The sequence below is a fragment of the Athene noctua genome, chromosome 3, assembly GCF_965140245.1.
Source record: "Athene noctua chromosome 3, bAthNoc1.hap1.1, whole genome shotgun sequence".
Taxonomy (NCBI): domain Eukaryota; kingdom Metazoa; phylum Chordata; class Aves; order Strigiformes; family Strigidae; genus Athene; species Athene noctua.
The window spans coordinates 45,116,815-45,140,507 of NC_134039.1; the positions used below are offsets into that span (position 1 = coordinate 45,116,815).

At 38.5% G+C, this 23,693-nt stretch overlaps 1 protein-coding gene across 4 annotated transcripts in view; it reads left to right on the forward strand.

Annotated features, from left to right (window-relative positions):
• The window catches only part of OSBPL8 (oxysterol binding protein like 8), a 95,044-nt gene that overhangs the window by 16,494 nt on the left and 54,857 nt on the right, over positions 1-23,693 (forward strand). The window contains exons 1-4 of one of the 4 annotated variants that reach the window (XM_074902831.1): positions 10,451-10,512; positions 13,900-13,962; positions 16,341-16,440; positions 21,781-21,817. In XM_074902831.1, coding sequence (XP_074758932.1) covers positions 16,399-16,440; positions 21,781-21,817 — 79 coding nt within the window. In that variant the 5' untranslated portion in view covers positions 10,451-10,512; positions 13,900-13,962; positions 16,341-16,398. Of the gene's footprint in view, positions 1-10,415; positions 10,513-13,899; positions 13,963-16,340; positions 16,441-21,780; positions 21,818-23,693 lie in introns of those variants that run through there. The other 3 variants (XM_074902832.1, XM_074902830.1, XM_074902837.1) reach the window with 3 other exon arrangements.

Sequence of the window (23,693 nt, forward strand, 5' to 3'; positions counted from 1 at the left end):
TCGCTGTGACCGGGGCTGCCCAGCACCTGCGGATCTGGATGATGCTAACATATGCAAGTGGTGATGGATCTTTCTTAATCACTATTCTCTCTCTCAGGTAGTAATGATTTGATGCATTACTCTGTATTTTCCTATTTTCCTTTTTTTTTTTTTTTTTTTTTTTGCTTTAAGTGCACTATTCTGTCTTACTGTATGTTTTCTATGTTACTCTGTTACATTATTCAGTTATCCCCAATAAAATATGCCTACTCTTTTCACTCTGCTGTCCAAGTTTAATTGGTATCCTTAATCAGCAAAACAGCGTGTCATGAAGTGGGCAAAATGGCCTTTTAGACAAAAATGACTCCTTCTGGGAGGTTCTACACAGAGAGCTTGTTGCTGGTGGACTAGGGCCATCTTAAAGGAAGGAGTTGGAGAGATTAGCATGAAACTCAGGTGTTTGCTTTGCAGGCCAGTATTTTCTGGAAGGTCTGTGCCCTGGTTCCAGGCAGATTGGAAGCCCAGGGTATCCTACACCAGAACAGTACTTTCTAGTCAGGAATTCGAGGCTATTACATAAAACTTACTTTGATTTTGATCAGCTGAAGTAAAATGTCTAATTGTGCTCAAATCCCATACACAGGAAGAGTTTTTTATTGTGGGCCTCTGTTTTAATCTCACGTACAGTAACTTAAAACTTTTTATGTTTAGCTGGCATGATGGTACATATTTTTAGCTAGTTGGCTGAGAAGGGAGCAAGATTTTGGTTTTCAAATTAATATATCTTGCATAATTTATTACTAAATACAGTATGTTTTGCAAATGCTTAAGCTGAAGATTCTTGCGGCAACCTTACAGTATTTTCTGTATATCGTACTACTTAGCCGCAGGTTAAGGTAGAGAGCTGAGCTGTGTAGAATACTGCCATCTACAGCACGGCTATGTACAATAGCGGTCAAGGAGTGAAATGCTTGAAATATGTTTAACTTGACATGAAGATGATTCTCGCTTTTAGCCACCTTATAAAGGAGCTGCTTTCAAAATGAATAGTTAATTCAAGCTTGTGTAAATACCTGGACAGATGCTAGCTGAGCAGATATATTGTGCATATTTGAAAAAAAATGGAAAAAAAAATAATTAATGCCACTCTGAACTCCAGTAGTGAATGAAATTATACTAAGATACAGCATATAGATCACTGGAAACAAAATTCTGATGTTAAAACTGAGTAATAACTATAAAATGGTGATAATCAGCTCAGATTCACTAGAGAATCAGAAATCACCTACTTTTCCTTCCATTGAAAAAGTTATGTTTCTACCTAGTGTTTTAACTAGAAAAAAACCCCATGGATTTATTTGCTTTGACACTAAACACTAATAATGATGATTAACGTGAAGGAGTAGATGCAACAAGACACTATAGAGATGGAGACTTTTCTTCTGTTGTCATGATGTGACAGCCTCATACACAGAATAGCATGGAAGAATTGTGGTGTTTTTAAGAAAGCAGAGTTTCATACCTGGCTTAAAATCTTTTAGTATAATGTGCATTTCAAGCTCAGGTGGTAAAGTGTGGAAACCAGGAATGATAGTAATTTACTTCTAAGCAAAGCTGCAGAGTACTTTTGGTCTGCACCTGTGACAGTATGTGTCATGCAAAATAGCTCTAGTTCAGAGTCGGGATATTCTGAAAGGCTTTTGTAAGTGGCTGGGTATTGGTCTGCTATAATCTTTTGTTCCTTTCATTATTTAGGCGTGTGACTATAATCTTTTATGCCCTTCATTATTCAGGGGTGTGGTAATAGAATAACACAGTGATTGCAACAAAACTAAGGGGTTGAAAAAAGCCCTGATCCATCAGCTAGAGATCTACATGCATCTGAATTTCATGGCAGGTCAACATGATATTTTCTTCTGTGAGAAGAAATTGGAAAGTTGCTAAAAATGTTTTTGTCTCAACAATGAAGAAAAATTTAATATTCAACAAAATGTTTTAAAAGTTCAGAACCACCTTTGATCAGTTTAAAGCACTCCGTGTGTGTAAACTAGAATGCTGCCACTTGAAAATGGGCATTTGCTTGTAGTTTTATGGTGTTTCTTATTATTTTAAAGACAGTTAGATTTACAGAGGTGATCTCAAAGGACACTCTACCACTCTTAAATGTTCTTTTATATATTTTTAATGAAGCTTTCAATATGTAGGCTTTTACTTGGCTGTGAGGTCTCTCTGAAGCCTTGCTTTGCAATTAAGTATTGTAGCCCGGGATTTTCCATGCTTTTCACATCTAGGAAAGAAGCAGTTAGAGAGGAAAAATGAGAATTCCAGGTTCATCTGCCTGTCTAGTCGTTCTGCTAATTTAGAAATAGCAACCATAGAAAAAGCAGGTTTGGCAACATAAATCGGAAAGAACTTTCCTTGTCAATATTCAATCCAGAAGGCAGAATAAATATGGATACCTTGCTGGGGGAGAATGAAGTTAAGCTCTGTGAATGTGAACTGTGCTATGCAAGCTGAGAACGAATTCTGGCCCATATTGATAGGATTAATATCTATTGTTATAGATAAGCATGAGAAAGTAAAATCAAACTTCATAGCTAATCTTTATCCTTTGTTTCTATGCCTAGTTTTTCTGTAAAAGCTTCAGTTTTTCAAGAATCAAAGAGTACCCTTCATCAACGTTAAATATTTCAGTGTTCGTGGAGAACTGAAGAGTTCTTCAGTTATCTTTAGAGTGCAATTTGTTTACGAATTATTATTTTTACTAACTAACAGATCCTTGAAGGTGTCTGAGACAATTGTGCTTTGCTGCTTTTTTTAATTGAATGCAGTATGTCGTTCTCCGGTCCCAAAGTGGATAGACTGCTTAGCATTTTAATTGGTTTTCAAGCTGAATTCAGCTTTAACGTTCAAGGCCAAAGACAGGGTTATGAAGGTTAATTATACTTATCAACGTTTGAAGACAGTTGATTCTCATTGTATATGAAGTGTTGGCACAGTGCTTTTCTCTGGGGGGAAAATAAGCTTATAATTTCATGATGTAACTGGAATGCTTCTGTGCTTATCTTGGTTAGGTGGTTTTGATGGATAAGCTTTGCGGTTATTTTACAGTTCTGTGCTTATAAATGGCATTGAAGTATCCAAGTGACTATTCACTTAAATTTTATTAAGATAATTGCACTCCTGGGGTTACTGGGTCTTAATTTCATATTTCATGCACGTTGTAGACAATCTGGATATAAAAAACCTCAAGTTATGAATGATGCAGACTTTCTAAAAGCTATGAGAGGAGTGTAAAATGTGCCACTGCATTAAGAACTACTACTGGCTTCTTGTGTTTTTTCCTCAAGTTGTGATTATTATGAGGAGAGGACAGCTCATCCTTCTCCAAATTCTGTTGAGGGCTGCAAAACAATGAAATCCTTTCTTATAGGAAAAATGATACATGCCAAGGTGTTTTTGAGGTTAAGGGGCTCTGTGCGCTTGTTGCTTTCATTGAAATCAGTATTACATGTGCTTTTGCTTGACAATTTTGGGTCAAAAACCCAAACCAATTTACATGTGTTTTCCGATATGTTCATTATGGGACTTTATGGAGAAATACGAGTTTTTAATAGTTAAAGTTTCTAGTTGTAAGTACAGTGTACTTCCTGAAGTTCACTGGTTTGTAGCTGTGACCACTGGTTTTGGATATTCAGTCTGGGCACTCAGTTAATAATGCATTGAAAATACAGAACACCAGATTTCAGCAGTCACCCCTTTTAGCATAGCACATGGTTGGAAACGCATAGTGACAGTTACTCTTACAGCTACTTCTGCAAGAAATCTAAACAGGTACATTCAATTTTTCTCCTGACATCTCAGTGCAGTGTGTGAAAATGAGTGTCAGAGATGGGAGGGCTGGCTAGGAGTAAGTTGGGACATACATTTCTGTTCAGTTAGAGCTCTGAGACCTGAGCTGTTGCTGCCTAGCTCCATTTATATTGTGAAGCACAGAAATTAGTGTTTCATTCTTTTCCTAAATACTAGACTTTGAATTACATGAGTGAGCTGCCTTCAAGGGAATAAAATGTGTAATGTGATACTTAGAGGTGTAGTTATCTGTTGTGTCAGAGATAGGGTATTGAATTGCTTTATGCTAATGTTATCTTGGTGGTTAAGCTAGTGTTATCTTGGTATTGTGTGTGATTTTAAATGTGAAAGTAAACTATGAAGTGCTATTAAACTGATAACTCTTGTCAGTTTTGTTGACAAGATTGGAATGAGGTAATGCTGTGATGGGAAGGATGTAGTTTTTCTCTTCTAAAAAATACATTATCTCTTGGAAGTATTCTTTCTCATATTTATTGTAAAAACACCAACTGAATTTGCTGGAGCTCCTAAGTGTTGCATTCTTTCTTCTGGGTGTTTGTGTCTGTCGTCTTACTGTCCGCGGACTCCCAGACTGTGATGTTTCTCACAACCTGCACCATGCTGTTCTGACTTCCCTTAACTAGCTGAGTATTGAGGGGGATGGATAGAAGATGGTGAGGAAGCAGGGTTCTAAACTTCGTATCACACAGTCCTATGGGATTGCACAGCTGAGAGGGTAGTGTTCATCTTAAATCACATGCTCAAGCTATCTGATGGCACCCATTAGCCCATTTTATGGGAAAGAGAATTCCCAGTACTTGAGACTGGGTGAAAGGGCAGGAGGAGGTGCCTTGTCCATCGAATGTTTGTTTGGCCCTGAATGGAATAATTCTGTGTCCAGGATGCTAGGTTTTTTTCTCTCTTTGTTTTCTTTTCTGAAGTATTTCAAAGAACTTGCAAGGAAGTGTCAGACTTTGTTTTCCTGGCTGTGCTGTATGACATGACCTTAAAACCACTCCCTTGCTGTCAAGGAACAGAACCCTACTATCCTAACTATGACACATACTTTCTTTTCTGCTTGAATAAATATACCGTCTTCTATACTGGTCCTTGAAGCAGAATGTTAAATGTACCCTGATAATGTGTGGTTCTTGCTATGTAGAATCTTCTTGTCTCTTCCCAGTACCAGGAGTAAAATGCATTCTGTTCTTCAGAAATGGATAGCTTTGGGAACAAATATGTTTAACTCCTGGGCTTGAGGGCATTTGGCTTTGAGCCGTGAAAGGCTTGGCTTCTATTTTCAGCTATGGCAAAAATAATTTTTATATAAGTTGTTTGTTTATGATTGCCTACCTTAGATTAGGCAGTAGTGTTGAGCTGATTTCTGAGGGCTATGAATTGCAGTTGTATTTGCATTGATTATGTTTGTATCTTTTCCATAGCTGTGTGTTGTGGCAGGCTAGGTGCTTCTCATCACCCAAAGAAATGTCATGGGGGAGCATGTAATCTTTTGAATAGAAATGGGTGGGGAAACAAGAGGTCTAGTGCTAGGTCACTTCCCAAGTATGCAATGTGACAATATTTTACAGTTCCTGTAGATCAGGTTATATTGTTTAAATGCTATTGGTTCATCATCCTGAAAAAGCTATGTGAAGGTTCTTGCAGCAGTTCCAAATTAAAGTTGACCAGCAGTTACTCAGTAGCTTCAGAAAGACAGGTTTGGATGTTTGGTGCTAAAAGCACTAGTCCTCGTTAAGCCTGTACAAAGGCTATTTGAAATATTTGTTTGTGACTTAATCCCCACAAAACAACGCCACGCACAAAAAACCCGACTTCCTCCCCCAATACCCCCAAAAAACTCCCAAACCATTACCAAAAAATCCCAAACAAAAAAACACCACCTCCAAAAAAACTGTGAAAGATTGCAAACATGCAGAATAGCAGTAACACCTAAAAAAACAGGTTAGGTTCATCAGCTCATTTTAACTAGGCAAGCAATAAAGTGAAAAAAACTAAACTTGGCATAAACAATGGAAATCTAAATTAGACTTTCTAAATCTTTTTAATAAACCATGATGTGTAAGCCAGATACTATTGCTGCCTGTTTGAACCTGCTGCTACTTTAAGTTAGAATTTCTAGGGTTTTTCCTATTGCGGTAGACTTTTCTGACCTTTTGTTCTTAAATTCTCATACAGATATCCTGTATCTTGAAATTGTGGAAGCTACCTTCTAGCACTAGCCAAAAGAAATCCAAACAAAGGCCATATCTTATGTCATCAACTCTATTTTAATATCAAGAAGAGACACTGCAGCCAAGATAAGAAAAATAAGTGCATGAGAATAAACATTACGTTCCTGTTTGAAATACCCACCATGTTTAATCCTGCAGAAAGTCCATTTCATAAAACCCTCTCAAATATAGAAATATAACTGTATTGCAGCTAAGCACAGCTCGACTGAGACTTGTTTGTTTGTGTTAAGTTGTCTTTCACAACTTTAATCTTAGAATTTGCATTGTTTTTTCTATTTTATGTATCTCAGGTTAGAGCAGAAATTAGGATTATAGTTACTCTTTTAGCTGAGGCCCTATGAAGTGTGTTCATGGTTCTGATTAGCAGGAGCCAGAGAGGTAGTCTCAGTTTTTTGGTGAAACTAAGCCATTGGGGTATAGAAAAGCGGTTCTATACGGATAGGTCTTCGGGAGTTCTGAATGAGGAAAGATGGTCTATTTTATTCACTTCACATTATTGCTGTTTCTCAACAGTGCTTGCTGACAAAAAAAAAAAAATATTACCACTGTTAGACCTGTGGAAGAAAACCAAAATATTCTCCAGTGTTCTTTCTAAATGAATGCATTTAAGTCACATCACACTCAGAATCTGAACCACTGTATTCTTGGGCAGGTCTTAGTGAGTCACCTAAGATGGTGGGTTTTTTTAGTGCATAGAACCAGCTGCCCCTCTCCCCTTTATGAAATTTAAAGTGTCCTTTCAGCAGGTATGAAAATTTAAAAGAGCTCTTAAGGTGTATTTCGCTTCTTAAAAATGAGTTAGCTGTCCTTTTCAGTTCTGAGAAGCAGCAATATGCACAATGCAAAGCAGAGATTAAAAACAGTAGAATTGCCACTTGGAAAATTGGTCCTTTGCACTGACTCAGTTTTGGAGGTATATTACTCATTTTATGAATTTGGTTTTCTTTGGTTTTCTTCTTCAGCTGTAGATGTTCATTAAGATGATTCTCCTCCCCTTCAGCTCTCTATTCAACAGTAACTATTTATATTGCTTTGAACTTGAGAACCCTAGTCACATTTGGATCAAATTGAAGTTGGTAGCATACAGATACAGAACGAAAGGATAATTTGTACTTGTGAGCTTACAGTCAAACACTGACAATTACTGGTTGAGTTAAGAGAGAGTAAGAAAAGTAAAGATTAGTATCTGCTTTGGTTACTGTAATTTCTGGGAAGGCTGTGGTGAAACCTCATGTGATACCAAAAATCTGATACTGTAGGTCACTCGTAGTCACCTCCTTATGTATTTCTGCTCTTTTGAAGTGTGTGGGTTTTGAGATTTTTTGGGGTTTGTTTTTGGGTATGGTCTGTCCTTCATATTATGAGTTTTGACTTTTATAGCTGGGTGAATCAGAGGGTATGTATAGCAACTAATGTTGTATTAATTTGAATTTGCTTTAGTGTAACTTTGGATCTGTGTTGTCAAGGAATGTACTGAGACAGATTTAATCACTTTTGAGGAGGACAGTCATCCTATTCCTCCAGGTGTCTAACTCCTGCAAAAATGAGGGGGAGACGGTACATGAGAAAAGGGGGTGGCTTTCCTCAAGCGGAGGATTGTGTAGTCTTTTGGACAGTCTTGGAAAAATGTTCTTGTCCATCCCCCAACAATAGAGACTTTTTAAACAGAAATGGTATTGTAACATAAATAATACATGCTGTAATGCCTGAGAGTTGCTTGGTGTTCATATTAAAACTGCAAATTGTTTGTAAAGTCTTTATGAACAAAATGTTTTACAATGACTGTCTGATTGGGTACATATTCTGAAATTGTGACAAGCTGGAATCTTGCTTGTGATTGCTTAAGTCAGCTCAGAGAGAAGCATTGTAGGAAATCAGCTGCAATACCTTTTGATGTGGCAGTGAAATATTTCAGTATCTATGATCACATTATAACCAAGATATTTAGAGGGTTTCATCACTGAAGGTAGTATTCTGCATAAATTTGAAGTATTCAGGTAGCCTTTCAGCATCCCCAGGTTTTTCAGCACAATGAATTAGTTCTTTTAGGCGTAAAATGTTTTTCATAGGCTTAAAATAGTAAGTGTCCTTATTTCTTTTTTAATGCTTTGATTCTGTATTTGACCATAATGTCTGTCAAGGGAAAAAGAGTAAAATGTGCCTTAAGCAAGGTTGGATTTTGTTTTGGAAAGTTCCACTGAGGAAATCCAGATCTGTCTCGTCTCAGGATGGCAACTGATTCCACTTTGGCATCAGAAACGGAAGGAATTGTTCTGCCACCTATCCATCTTGTCTGTGGAAACATCTCTGCTGACTTACCTTACTTTTTCACTTCAGAGAAACCTTTAACAACAACACTGCTTCTTCTTTTGCCCTGGCTTGACTCTCTTCACTTCCTGCAGTAGTTTCTAGTTGGCATTGGGCAAGTCCGTATCTGTAGATGTAGTCCATGCTTGCACAGGCTGTTATGGTTGGAATGGAGGTGGGTTAAGAGGCGGCCCTTGGTCATGCTTTACCACTGCTATGCCAGACCTGCAAGCAGAAAGGCAGGTGCGAAGTCCCATGGCCTAGCTCAGTTTAAACAATCTGTGTGTGAGTATATCTGTTTAAAATAATTTGCAGTAGTGGGGATCTCTTTGAGAGAAGAGGGTTAGGGGAAGCACCTGCACAGACAGGCCTGTGGGCAGGTCAGAAAGGCAGCAGCTGTAGTGGGGATGGAGGAGTCAAGGACCAGGTGTGGAGGACTCATAATCTCTTAAATCCTTTCAGCTGTGTCTAGGAGAGCGTGTCACACTGCAGCTTCATACAGCTGCCAAAATGAGAGATAAGAAATCACAGGGAGTACCAGCTGGCCCCACCACAGTGCAAAACATTTATTTTTTACTTTGAGAAGACCATGAGTTGATTAGATATGTGGGAGGATGTGTATGTGTGAATCTATTAGTAGTACCTGTACAGTTATGAAAGAAAACTTCTGATGCTGTTAGAAGAAAGGCAGGATTCTCTGACTTTCAATTATTAAATTTGTCATGTTGTTTTCTTAAAGCTTTTTTAGCTTGTCATCTTGGGCAGGAAAAATGCAAGGCCCAAATAGTGAATGTGCCCTTAAGTCGCAGTTCTTGTTCTTATGCTCAAAAGTTAGACTGAGCCCTAGGTAAAACTGGCTTGTGGAGGCAAAGTGGATAATGCTCCAGGTAACTAGACACCTGTAGGTGAAGGAATGGGTGTTTTTACCATTAAGACCAGCAACTCCTTTGAATCATGCGAGTAGCCTTGCAAAATTTACGTCATGAAGTCTGGGACTGGTTGGGGAGCTTTGAAGTTCCAGAACACCTGGGACTTGAGGTTTTTTGAGAGGATGTTGGGTTTTAGTACCTGGAGGTGACTCTTAGCACCTCTTCTGTACTCCTTCATTTTTATCAGAGCTGGTTTGTCTGTGGAACACCTATTGAAGGTAGTAATTATTAAAGTTGCAGTGGGTATTCAGAAGTTAGCTCTTCTTTTCTTGGTATTCATTGCAATCGATCACTCTCAAAAGATAGCTGAGGTATCTGGACTCATTTCCAAGTTTTTTCTAGATGAGAGATGTTTTCAAGTCTTGTTCTTAAGTGCTTCAACATTTCTGGGGTTTTGGGGTGGCTTGGGTTTGTTTTGTTTTGTTCTTTTCCCCTTTCTGAAAACAGCAATACAGAAACAGAGGAAACAACTTTTTCTATATGTGTACTGTTTATTCAGGAAATGAGAAGGCAGGTGATGAAAAGGTGGAAGGAAGTGTTTCATAATGGTAGATTTGGTGGCTGATAGCATTAAGTGATCATAGTGTATCTGGGGGACATACCTGAGGCAGTTGTTGAGTCTGATGTAGTTATACTTGTAGCAGACTTTTGAGCATTCAAACAATGCAATTCAGAGTTAATGTAACAATGCAGTTGTCATCTATGACCTCCCCTATATTATTACTGGTTTTGTCAAGCTCTCCTGTTTGGCCTGACTTCACGGCCGAAGGAATTGAACTTAGAGATTTACTGAGCTCTCAAATTTATCTTCTAGAATATCAGAGTAAAACCTCTTCTTAGTTATTCCAAGTTCTTGTTAGCATGTGTAAGATACTTAGCTCAAGAATTGAAGAAAATTTGTTATTTCTTTGTACCAGATCTTTTGCTGAATCATTTGACCCTGTTGGCCTCACTCCACTTTTACCAGGAACTCAGCCTCAGTTCCTGCTTTCTCGGAACTGGTCTGAACAAACATGGGGTCCTTGGCATGCAGTGACATTGTGTCACGTGCAAGAAGCTGGCCCGATATGTGGCTTGTTAATGAAGCATTCTTGGTGTGTGGACTTACTAACTGAGAGAAATGATCTGTGGCCTCACAATACAACTGGGGAGCTGTATTCCCTCTGGCGCACTGGGTTCAAAGAGCCTTGAAAGTAAGACCTGTACCCTTACTGCTTTCTGTGCTATTGCTGCTTCCCTGCTGCATGGAGCAAAGTGAAAGTGCCTTCACCCTGTCGTATGACTGCTGACTGAAACTTAGATTATTTGAGACCCTTGTTTTGATCACCCCAGTTAAATTAGGATGTAGATTTCCTTTAATCTCTTAAAACTGATCCTATCCCCATTAGTCCTTTTTTTTTTTTTTTTTTTTTTTAAGCACGTAGATACCTTTCTGAAGAGTAGTACCTTAACTCCCTTATGGACCTTACTGAACTGAATGCACTGATAACAGCACTTGAGAACTGCTTACCTAGGGGTCACCTGGTGGCCCTGACAGGCAGCAAGTTGAACATGAGCCAGCAATGTGCCCTTGCCACAAAGAAGATGAATGCTATCCTTGGATGCATTACACAAAGCATTGCCAGCAGGTCAAGGGTAGTGATTGTTGCCCTCTGCTCAGCACCGGTGAGGCCACACCTTGAGTGCTGGGCCCATTTCTTGGCTCCCCAGTATAGGAGAGACATGGACATACTGGGGAGAGTCCAGTGAAGGGCCATGAAGACGATCAAGGGGCTGGATCACTTATTAGATAAGGAAAGGCTGAGAGAGCAGGGGTTGTTCAACCTGGGAAAGAGAAGGCTCAAGGCGATCTCATCAATGTGTGTAAATACCTGAAGGGAGGGTGTAAAGGTGACAGAGCCAGGCTCTTTTCAGTGGTGCCCAGTGATGGGACAAGAGGCAGTGGGCACAATCTGAAAGAGGAGGTTTCCCTCTGAACGTCAGAAAATCCTTTTTTACTGTCAGGGTGACAGCACTGGCCAGGGATGCTGTGGAGTCTTTATCCTTGGAGATACTCAAAAGCCACCTAGATGTCCTCCTGCAAAGGGGTTTGGACAAGACGACCTCCAGAGGTCCCTTCCTACCTCAACTATTCTGTGATTCCCTGTGGTAAATAGCATTTCTCTGGTACTGTTGTGACTCTACTTTTCAGCAAGAATATAGGTGAATTTTTATACTTCTTAACACCAAAGTAAACAACTAGCTTTCCTTTCTCCTAGTATGCCTCACCCATGCTTGTTGCCACATTGATCTTTGAAGTCAATGTATTATGCCTGTGTCATCTTGAAGAAATTTGCTATATACTCTTAGCTGATACCCACCTTGGGCAATTTAAATGCATTAACTTTTTTTAGGCCTTAAGGAAAGAAGGCAGGCACCCAGCAGAGTTTAGCAGATCAGTTTGGAGGTCAGAGTTCTGGAGAATGCTTCACCTTTGAAAGGCTGGATCAGCATGCAGTAGGCATTTCACCATGTGCTTGGTGAAGCCCGTTATCAGGTCACAGGGGAGGTTGTACCTTGCCTATGAGGTATGATGCAGGAGTGTAAGAGGGTACGCTGGTACTATAACAGATCACAGAACAGTATCACCGTGCAAATGCCATATCTAATGACGGTAGGTGATAGTACTTAGGGAGAAAGCTAAAACCTGCCTATATAATACAGTATGCAGGTGTTCGAGTAACTTGGTCCATTGATTAAACAGAAAACGTATTAGATTCAGGGGTCATCTCTACCACTTTCACTTTGTGGCTGCACCTTGGCTGAAATTCAGGAACTTGGGTGGGGGGCAGCAAGGATACAGGAGGTAGCATAACAAGCATCTCGGGCGAAGATCTTGATCAAATTCTCCCAATTAGTCAAGTGTTTGAACTGAAGCTAGTATGTGGGAGAAGGGGAAGAAGAGTCCTTCTGTGAACTGAATGATGGTTTTAATGTTAGAAACATACCTCCAGTAGGGTCTTACTGCCATGGAGTCGGGGCTAAACTCTTATATGCCTGGAACAAGTTACATGTTTGAGGAGCTTCTGTTATGCTGAAGGGAAGGGCTCATCTTTCCTAATAGCCCCTTTATTCAGGTAAATTAACATATCCCTTAAACACTCATATAATCTGGTTAACATACCAAATTTATAAGTCAATACAGAACATTGCCAAATCCACTTCTCTGATCTCTAAGAGTGTCAACAAAGCCTTGTTGCCACATAGGCTTCTGACATGGCCAAGGCATCTGCTTTGTGCTGCTTTTGTTCTGTGGCCTTTGTAACTGTTAACTAAGAGAAAATCATGTAACATTATAGGATTGAGGCATACTTTTATGGCTTTTGAGATTTATTTTTTTTAATGGGTGGGAGTTGGGAAGAGGTAAGAAAGTCACATGAGACACCTACTTTTTTTCTGAGTATGCATGTATATAGGTAGAAAAGATGCTGGTCACGCAGAGTAGTACCTTTCATTGAAGCGTGCTGTCCTTTGCTTCTATGGGAGACCCAAGCAGGATTTTCCTATTCTCAAGGTGCAGCTAATTTAAAATAAGATTGTTACTAAAACTACTAATGGCTAAAGCAATCTATTAAAACAAATTAAGATGAAATATAGATGTTAATGGGACAGATTGTTGATCATGTGATAAGTGGGATGTATTTCCCTTCTGCTTTAAATACATGCTTCTGAGCTGATCACCCTAGATCATCTTTACAGTTGGAGAGAAATAGCTTATTTTGTGGCATGATTTATCCCATTGGTACAGGTGCTTTAAAATGAGCAATATCTTTCTAAGTGCCAGTTTGTATCCACTGTCTATAAAAGAAACATAAGTGATTAGCTGGAATGCCATCATATAATTCTTTTCAAATAATTTCAGTTTGTGTGTGACTTTCTGAACAATTTAAGCTCTTAAAAGTGTGATTGTGAAGTAGGAACATCTGTCAATTAGAGCCTCAAACCAACCGAACTGCAAACCCTTGTGAATGTGGAGAGAGCAGAAAAGGCATGTTATTAAAGTCCCCCAAAAGCTAAAAAAATTTAAATTTGAGGTTGTGTCTTCCAATCTAATGTTTGGGTTAGGTGAAGTAGAAAAGAGCTCACTTGTGGAAGCACCCCTCATAATAACCTGGCTGCATTAGCAAATAAATAAATAAATTCCCCTTCCCTACACCAATTGGAAAGTTGTAAATTCCCCTTCCCTACACCAATTGGAAAGTTGTTTCAGAGCCTTGGGGCTTGGATGGTTGAAAACATTCTGTAATTTTCATAATAAATCTGTTCTCCAAGTTTATACTTGTTTGACTTTTTGACAATATCCTTTTGCCTTGCCTTGCTTTCTGTGGTATTTATTTTAGTATATTTCGGAAGCAATATTGTTCACTTCCAGCCTTCATTTTGCCAAGAGAAATAAGCCAAGATGGCTGTCTACTCATAAGCTAAACAGTGTGGGGAAAGATAGGCCTTAACCATTTCTGCACCTGCTTTATTCTGCATGTCTGTTCAGGTATGAGCAGGCAGAATTTTCTCCCTCCTTCTCCCAGATAATTTCTCTGCAGGCTTTGGGATCCAGCTGGATTATGAGTTTCTTGGGGACCATGGGCAACCATGAAGATGTTAAGGTACCTGTCTGACGATACCACTCTTGAGACTGAGATGAGGAGGATGTAGTGGCTGCAGTTATGTGAACAAATGGAAGAGCAGAGTACACCAGGAGTGTTGACAATAAAAACAATGAGTTTAAAAATAAAGATGGGTTTAAAACTGCTTTAAGGGGAATGTTCCTGTGTCAGAAAGGATCTGTTTATTTGGATATCTGAATATGGTTACGAGTTTGTTTAACTAAAAAAGCTAATTGCTTTAAACATCAGTGTATACATCTGTTTGCATGGCCACTGATTTTTCATCCTGTTTAAGAGAGTTTAGTGTTTCCATAAATTGCATATGTATGCAGCCTGCTGTTGCTGAATTGCATGCTAATAATAGAACCTAAAATGTGTGTGTGTGTGGGGAGAGCGATGACAAGGAGTAGTCTCCATGAGAAGTTACCCGATGCTGCATCCTTGTGCTGGTGTGTGGAAGGTGCAATGTTGTAGTGCCTGCTGCCCTGGGAAACAGAGCTTTCAGGGTAAATTCCTCTTTCTGTGGCAAAGCCATCTTTCATTTTATTGACTCAAATTAATCACTTGTAGTCATCTCCCTTCAGATGTCTACTGCTAATTTACGTGAAAACATCTAGCCACAGGCTTCCCAGTTACATGCCACCTTGGTAGTTAGTCAGGTACTTGAGTAAGATCCTCATCAGTCCTTTGAACTGAGTCATAGGGAACTATAAACTTTGCATTTTCTTCAGTGCACAGTCTTTCTGTTAAACTTTTTATTAATGCTTCCTTTTGTGTTTTAGTGGCATATATGGTATGGTAACTTGCTATAGTGTGTTAATTCTGTATGTCCTTCCTAAGGGATTTTTAGTTCTGATGTGCTTTACATAATATATTTTGTTCTTGTATTACAATAAAAACACTGAAAACAGTTGAACAACCGGTTGTTATTTATACTGAGATGTTTTCATGAGTGTGTATTTCCTGAGGCAGGCTTTGAATCACAAGATTTTGTGTACTCTTCTGGTCCTCTCCTTGCCCTTCTGTCCTCCTGCTTCCAGGATGCTTCGCAGGCTCCCTGGAGGGCTGGGATCCTTCCTCCCACCTCACCCCTCTGTCCTCAATTAATCTGTGTCTGCTAAAGCTTGAGCTGAAGCTGTAGTTTTATGTATACCTTAAGCACAGTATGCTAACGTCGTAGCTTTAAAAAAAAAAGTCACCATCTCCATGCTACCCCTGCTCTTACACAAGTGTTGGTTTAGCAACCTGGTTTGTAATTTAGCTGCTTCCTGCCCCCTCACCCCACCCAAGACAAAAAGGAAGAGAGGAAGAAAAAAAAAAAAGTCCTGGGGTTAATTCTCTAATCAAACACTTGCTCTGGCTGGAGGGAAAGGCAGTGTGAGCATGGCTTCATGGAGGGTACAGCCACAGGGTGTTCTCTCTGTGGGATACTGGTTTTACAGTTTTGAACTGGCCAGTTTACAGGTGTCGTGTCCACTTGTATCTTTTGCTGATGGGAGCCTTGGAGAAGGAACCAGAGCAATGGACTGTAGATGGGCATCTCTGTAGGCATCCCATTTTGATCTGCTTCTCTCCTGAAACCCACTAAATGAATGAACAGTTCAGGCATGTTTTTTTCACTGAGTTTTACTTGATTCCAGGCTGTTTTCTTGTCTCACCGGTAACTTCAAATGTGATGGCTAATACTAAGATTTACTGTAGCTTTCATTCTCTAGAAAAGAAAGTAAATAGGAAATGTCTCGACAATGAGACATTGCTTTCTGGCTGTGTTGTGTTGACTGCCGGCTGAGCACTTGGCTCTGCCAGAGAGGGTGCTGGTTTGCACGAATGATTTAATTTCTGTGTCAGTTCCACAAGGCGAAACATGGCTGTTTCTGGAGTTACACTGGGAGGCCCTGAACTCTCACTGTTACAGAATAGCTTTATGTATCCACACAGTTTGTGTGCACATGCCTGCAGGGTGGGAGTGGTGTGCTGCTGGGGACTCTGGAACAAGGGGAAATACAGGGCAAAACCTGTGGGGATTTTTTGGTTGTGGTTGTTGGGGTTTTGTTTTTTGTTTCCCCCCCCCCCCCCCCCCCCCCCCATTGTGTTCTTCCAGTGTAACTCTTGTTTATGTGATGCAAGCATAGTTAAAAGTAAACGCTTACCTCTGAGTAGCTTTTGTTTTGGCCATTTTATATGAAGCCACCCTCTCAATTTCTAAAAACTTTTTATCACTAGTGTGCACGTTTTGGGAGGACGTTTTGCAAGGAATGGTAATATACAGTTTACGATAGGAAACTATTTACCTTCTTAAAACATAGAGGAGAGAGAGCGTAACTTTTTAATAGATTTTGGCCATTGGAAGTGAATTATATCTTACTTTCCTCCCTCAGGATCTTGAGTAACAAGATGGAAGAACTCTGAGAGAGACAGACAACACGCACTTTCAGCATGGAGACCATTCCAGTTGATGGGGAACTTGATAGAAATTCAGTGAGTAACTTCAATGTGGCTTCACGTAATCAGATGAATGTGGTGATGCTTTTGTAAGGAGAGAATTAAATGGCTTATATCTGTTCTAGTTTGGTTTGAATTGATACTTTTCTGGTGAATGCATTTGAAATATCATGTAGTATTGCCTGTCATTTGCTAGATTATCATGGCAAGAGGGCTGTATGTCAAAAAACATTTGATTCTTGGATTTGATCCTTGGTGTCTCAAGAGTCCTAAAAGAAAAAGGTATTCCTGTCAGTCTTACTAATTGACACTTTACTAGTTAGTGACTATGGACAAAAGAAAAAATAACGTATTTCTTGGTGGAATGAGAAGTAGAAAAGGCAGGATAATTAAGTGATAATTATATGATATCAGAGTCATTTCAGGTATAAGAGTTTATAATCTCTTACAATTAAAAAAATTCTGAAGTACTGAAAATACCAACTCTTTCTTTCTAAGCACAATTAAAAACCCCGAAAGGCTAGTGGCTGCTATGACACTTAATCATCATCATAATAATGTTGAAATTATTTAAGAATTTAATTTTTCCACAATTTGTGTTATGCGGAAGCACTTTAATAGCTGAAGTAGGAAATGTTTTTTAGTTTCCGAAGCTGCTGCTTTATACAAAGCACTGCTTCCCAAAGACAAAATAGGATATTTTTCTGTAATTGAGGTGAAGCTCAAGTTTAACAACTCGTTAATGACAAACTGTGTGGTGGTTCAACTACTACATGGAGGTATTAATCTGATCAAGTGTTTTGTTACTGTTTTCATCTTAAGTGTTTAATTTGGAGACAACCTATTTTACAGTGTATTAAGAAAATACTTGGGTTTTTTCTGTAATATCCCAGGAGTAAGATATTATGAATATCATCTGTCAATTCAGTTGCTGTGATCTTTGTTTCCTAAAATTAAAAAAACTCCAGCAACAGTATGTAAAAAAACTTTACAGGAACTTGAAATGTGTTAGTTTTCTTTTTGTGACATCCCTTCCCAATAGCATGATTTTAAGAATGTATCTTGAATTGAGGCTCTATATGTTTTACCAAGTCTGCTTCAGACGAAGGTTAAGCATAAGGATAGATCTGTCTTTCATCCTATGTGCTTGCACACCTGAAGTGTCATCTCAGAATATTTTTTTTTTAACTGATGGTATACTATAATTGGCTACGCTAAGCATTTCTTATCAAAATACCATCTAGTGGGGTAATTGTCTTAGTTGCAGTTGCAATGTGAAGTTTTGTGTGTTGCATTACAGCTGTTAACAACATTTTTGAAAGCTTATCTGGGAGTCTAATATACTTGATCCTGGTGTACACTGTAGTAAAAAATGAAACTGAAAATTTTTTTTAAAAAAGCATATGTTTTAAGAGAGATTGGACCCAGTAACTTTGAAGACCTTAAGTGTATGCAAATCCTGACACTTCCCAGAATCTTAAATTTTTTGAGGGGTCATGTTTGAGATTTTTCAGTATTACAGACTTCTAGCTGCAACTGGATTTTTTTTTTTTTTAAGTTCCAATTGTCTGATTAAAACTCATGAAATACATGACTTGCAAACATGCATGAGGAATACTGATCGACATTTTGCTACATGGTTCAAGTCCTTTGGGGTGTTTCTGAAAAAGCCCATTTAAGAGGTGTCAGCTTTCTAATGTGTTTTTTTGGTTTGTGTGTATAAAAGAAAAACAGAGGGGAATCACAGAACTTAATATTGTGGGCTTTTCTTTTCAGAATCATTCTAGGGATAAAAAGTCTTATGAAATGCTTTTCCTGTCTAATAATTAGGTTGATATATACTTTTTTATGTGATATTTGTGAACACAGATGTTGTGACAGCTCAGCAAGCTATTTTTGTAGTGTGGCACCATTAAAGCAGTGCAAAATATGAAATGCTTTAGTTTGAGTTCTTGTTTGAGAAGAGCTTTTGCCTATTTTTCTGTAAAGTAAAACCTTAATTTAAACAAGCCCCACTGCCCAAAACTCAGAACATTACATGGGAATGTATGCTTTAAACCATTATTTTTTTAAATGATTTTAAAAATAAAACTTCCAAGTCAGCTCTAATTTTTACCAAAACATGTATTTCATAAATATGTTGCCTTTGACATAACTTTTTCAGTCAGTCCTTGCTTTTTAAATACATCAGTAGCCATAAACATAGTTTTTTCCCTTGAAGCATAGAACAGAGGTCCTTTTTACTGATCAGCTTTGCAGGTTGGTGTAGTGGTCCTGAATTTAAATGTGACATGATTAGTCTTAGTGATTTACATGTATTAGAGACTGCTTTTAGGAAGTCTTTCTTCAGCAGGGTGAAAACTCTAACTTGGTTTTAAAACATGCATTTAAACTCTATTAAGAATTTAGGTGTAAGTTTAGATTGTAAATCTAGTAAGTATGTTTAACAAACTTATCCTCTGTAGTGTGAGATTGAGACATGCTAGCACGACACATTTTTGCTTTTACCCTAATCTTCAACAGGAAGAGGACAAGTTTTTTTTATAGAACAAGTTGGCAGATATAATTCTAGGTTTAGTAGCAGTTGTTATAAGCTTTATTTCTGAGAAATGGGTGTCTAAAAGTAGTACTCTTCTGAAGCACAGATCTGCTTTTGTATGAAAACAGAGTTAGGGGTGCTGTCTCATGTGAAGGTTTGTATTGCTGGGTTTATTCCTTAGTCTTATTCTAAAACTTTACTGGGAGGAGGGCTAGGTTTTTTATGTTTTGGTAGTAACATTTTTAACTAAATGTGCCTCAGCAGAAGCTAAATTAATCATGTAGTGTTGAGAACCTCCTTTGTCGAAGGACATGTTCTGTAATCTGTAATCGAAGCCATCAATTAAAGAAATATGAAAATAAGGACAGGCTGTGTCTCTGGAAATAAGTGCATGTTTCTCTTAATTTTGTATATTTGCAATAAAAATCATGGGAGATGATGGACAGTAATGCCCAGGGGGCATTCTTTTCAGAGAAAACAGTGAGGTCGTGAAGTTGTAATTTTTTGTTCCCTTAGGGGTTTGAATCCCTGATCTGCAGTCATATGAGTTGCAGATGATAGAGGTGCAATAGACTATTGGAACTTGAAGAGATCTTTTTTGCCAGAGTAGTCTCCTTTCATTATTTTAACATCTTGCATTAATATTTAGAAATATATATATTCTGCAGGTTCTAACTAAATATACAGGCCCAAATAGTTCTAATGAAGACATGGGGTTGACCAGCAACAGAGACAGTTTGGTGTGTAAACAGAATGTCTATTGGAGAAGATCAGGGACAGAGTTAGACAGGCTTGTGTTTCAGCCTCTGGCGTAGGGCTGTTTGTAGCAGTTCATAGGATTAACCAGGCAATGCTAAAATATTTACGTAAAAAGCCCCTGCATCGTCTCGGGTGGCCGGTTGCCCTGCTCTGGGTGTCATGTTGTATCTTGGTCAAGGCTGCTTGAGAGGCAGGCAATGAGACAGGACCTACTGCGCTGCTTTTTCACTCTCTTTCTTCAACGCGTAAGTATGCACTGCGGGTGAACATGCTGTTGGAGTCTCAGAAAATTCTGATCCTGTATGTTTGTTAACAATTTATTTTCCCAGTTCTCTTCTCTTGCTTTCAAACTTTTAGTGTGAAATAAAACAGACCAGTGCTGAATAATGGTGTTCCCAGTCCTTCAGTCATTGCTGGATCTTTGTACAGTTATTGCAGACTCCTTTATCTTACTCTCGTATCAGTCACTGTTCTATTGATCCTAAAAACAGCACAGGGAATGCAGTTCCAGACTGAACATGAATTGTTTCCTACTCTTCAGTATTACCTGTACATTAAAAAGAAACACTTTGTCTTGAAAAACGTTGGATTCTTGAAAGCATTTCATGTACTAGTAGCTAAACCTGTCCAGTAAGTTCAGGGGTTCCCTTAGCAGTGTTTCACTCTTTGAACTAAATTTAGCATCTGACAGAAATAGAAGGTTGTTTACCAAATGCACTTAGAATTTATTTTAGCTTCTCTTGTTTAATCAAGTCCTCTTCCAGAAGGTGCAACATTATGAAAGAAGGGTTCCCTCATCTTTCCAATGATGGATACTGCAATTGTAATATACTCATTGCAGTATTTTGCATTTGCATGCTGTCAATTTAACACCCGTAGGCAGCTGAGAAGGATAAAAATCCATGTTTTGAGATCAGAATTGTAAGACAAGACTCCTGCTTGCTAAGGTTTTTATTTTTCTTTTTTTACATTTCCTGTTGTTTATTCCTGATAACAGAGAGGCAAGATTGGATCCTCTTTAAAGAAGGGCGAATATTTTTCTCCTTTAGGCAGCAGAAGTTTTTTGTTTGGTATATAAAAGATACAGCATGTTTGGATTTATTTTATTTTTAAGGAGGAAATGTTCACACTGATCAGTATGCTTGTTTTCTGCTCCTTTTCTGTTATTCGTGGATTTCAAACATAGTAAATCCTTTAAGACATAGGTGAAATTTACCTTATATCTGTACACGGCTGAGCACAGTGGGGACTTAGCTCTGATTGTGGCCTTGGGTAGCAATGATTTATAAAGGATTCCAGATGAAATGTCGGGAAGAAGTACAGACTACTACTATGTAACTACTCTCCTGTCAAGTGCCTGTATTTAATGCATTCAGTGTGACAGAGGTGATTTTTTTTATACAACATGATTCTTTGGAAATACTTTGATATAAAATGTCCTTCTAAATTTAAAACTGCACTGCTTGTCTTGCATCCTAAGCAATTTAAAATGTTATCTGTGTTTGTAGATTAACTCAGCCTGTGGCTTCTAAGTTTGTGTTTGTGTGCAGAAGCAGTTAGGCTTTGAATCGGCATTAGTGGGTGCTTGCACATTGCTGATGGCTTAAAAGGTTTTGTCTTACCAAAACACCTGCCTGAAAGTGGAGCAGTTTTGAAAACAGGTATTGTGTTATTTCAGCTTTCTTCAGAGCTTTAGTCTTCTGAAAACATTCCAACTAAAAATTTCTTAAAATATATTGTGTATCAAGTCATATGAACACTAAATTGCTAATGAAGATGTTCCATTCTGGATTGGAGTTAGGCAGTTGCTGTTTACTAACCATATACGGTGATGACTTCTAATGATGACTTCTCCATAAGCGTATTTGTTGGTTTTGTTCCTTCAACTTTTCTGAACTGCTAAGTCTCTTGAGGTCTTGCCTTTGGTATTAAGGTGCATGTTGTATTTTAGTTATGTACTAACACAGTTTTCATTGTCCTTCTTTCCCACTGCTGCTGCTGCTTTTGTGCACTTGCTTCTTCCTGGCCTGGATTTCTTTGTTTGCTGTTCTTCGTTCTTCAATTGTATGTGTACACAGCATCATGGTGATAACAGAGACTCTCATGGACCATCAAGTAAGTGTTTCCCCTCTACAGTATGTTTCCACATATGTGCATAATAGTTAGCATCTATCTTTTCATATAGGCTGTTGGGCTAAACGCTAGGTTTTCTTCGGTATTGTAATTGAGAAGCTGAAGTACAATGAAAATTTACTGTTGGAAAAGTATTTTATCTGGCATACTACTCATGTGAATGAGTCACCTTTTTTAGTTGGAAAAGTGTATTCTTCACCTCTCCCAGTCATGGTTAAAAAAACCATAAAAAATCTTTAAAATTACTTATCTGAAAGAGAAAAAGGTGTGTTTATCAGTTTGAAAGGAAACCTTCAAATATTACTGTAGTATCAGTAATAAAGATGTGGAAATAATGGTTCAGAATCAGTTTTATGTTTGAGCTTGTCTGTTTATAGTGCTATATGGTTCACTTAATTTCAATAAATTTACATCTTCAGAAATGAAGAGGTGTATACCCTGTAATACTCAAATAAGGATTGGATCTGATGTGGTGATAGGGAAAACTGTGTGTGTGTGTGTATCTGTCTGCATGTAGCCAAAGATTTATTAATGCTATTGGTTCATGGCCGTTAATATGATCGGCAGAATAATTTAGGATGGGATTAAGGGTTTGTGTATGTGGGGGAAGGGAAAGATGCAGGCACAAACCCTTTCTTTTTGGTGAGAAATCTGTGCAGAAGCCATGGTCTTAGCCAGTATTGCTTATTATAGACATCAAAAAATAATGCAGAATTGAGTTATAATAAACCTTTTCCTATATCTGATATCCTTGTGCTATTTTCAGGACTGTAGGCACTTTCACATGCTCATTAGAGAAACAGAACAACTGGGAATCTGCAACTTCAGATATTTTTTTTCATAGCTTTATCTGGTGAAATAAATTGGCTGTAAAGACCTCAATTTGTGTTCCTTCTGATGCATGAATCTTCCAGACAAACTATATATTAGTAATTTGATGGCCAATATAAGGAAATTCAATAAAGTATGCATTATCAGCTCTACAAGTCTGTTGGTATTGAGATGTGTTCTCCAAAGAGTTGTGAAGAGGCTTTGATATTTACTAACTGATGTTTCTTCTCTAAAATAACCCTCTGCTCATCTTCAAGGAGATAGATGGTATGGATTTAAACTCATTCAGGTAGAGGAAGGGATGAACGAAGCTCATACTTCTCTTGGATGAGTGCTCTGAACCCTGAGTGAAAGCCTAAAAATAAATCACCACATTGAGGCCCTTGAGTGAAAGGAATGGTTGGCAATGCTAATGTATGTCTTGTCAGACATGTTGAGCATATGCCTACCAAATCTGTCTTTCAAGTTGTGGAGATGGCATGTGAAACCTGAGAAGAATTAGAATCATAGAATTGTTTGGGTTGGAAGTGATCTTTAAAGATCATCTAGTCCAGCCCCTCTGCTGTGGGCAGGGACACTTTCCACTAGATCAGGTTGCTCAAAGCCCCATCCAACCTGGCCTTGAATGCTTCCAGGGGCATCCTCAACTTTTCTGGGCAACCTGTTCTAGTGCCTCACCACTCCCATTGTAAAAAATTTCTTTCTTATGTCAAATCTAAATCTACCCTCTTTCAATTTAAAGCCATTGTCCTGTCTCTACAGACCTTAGTAAAAAGTCTTCCTCCATCATTCTTATAAGCCCCCTTTATAGATTGAAAGGCTGCAATAAGGTCTCCCCAGAGCCTTCTCTTCTACAGGCCAAACATCATCAACTCTCTCACCTTTCTTCATAGGAGAGGTATTCCAGCTCTTTGTTTCTGTAGGTGAGGCATTCCTCAGGAACATTTGGGAAAAAAAAAAAAATTATACTTTGATTGTCTTCACCAGAACTCACTAGGAAGTGTGAGTGCTTTGAAGATTAGTCAGA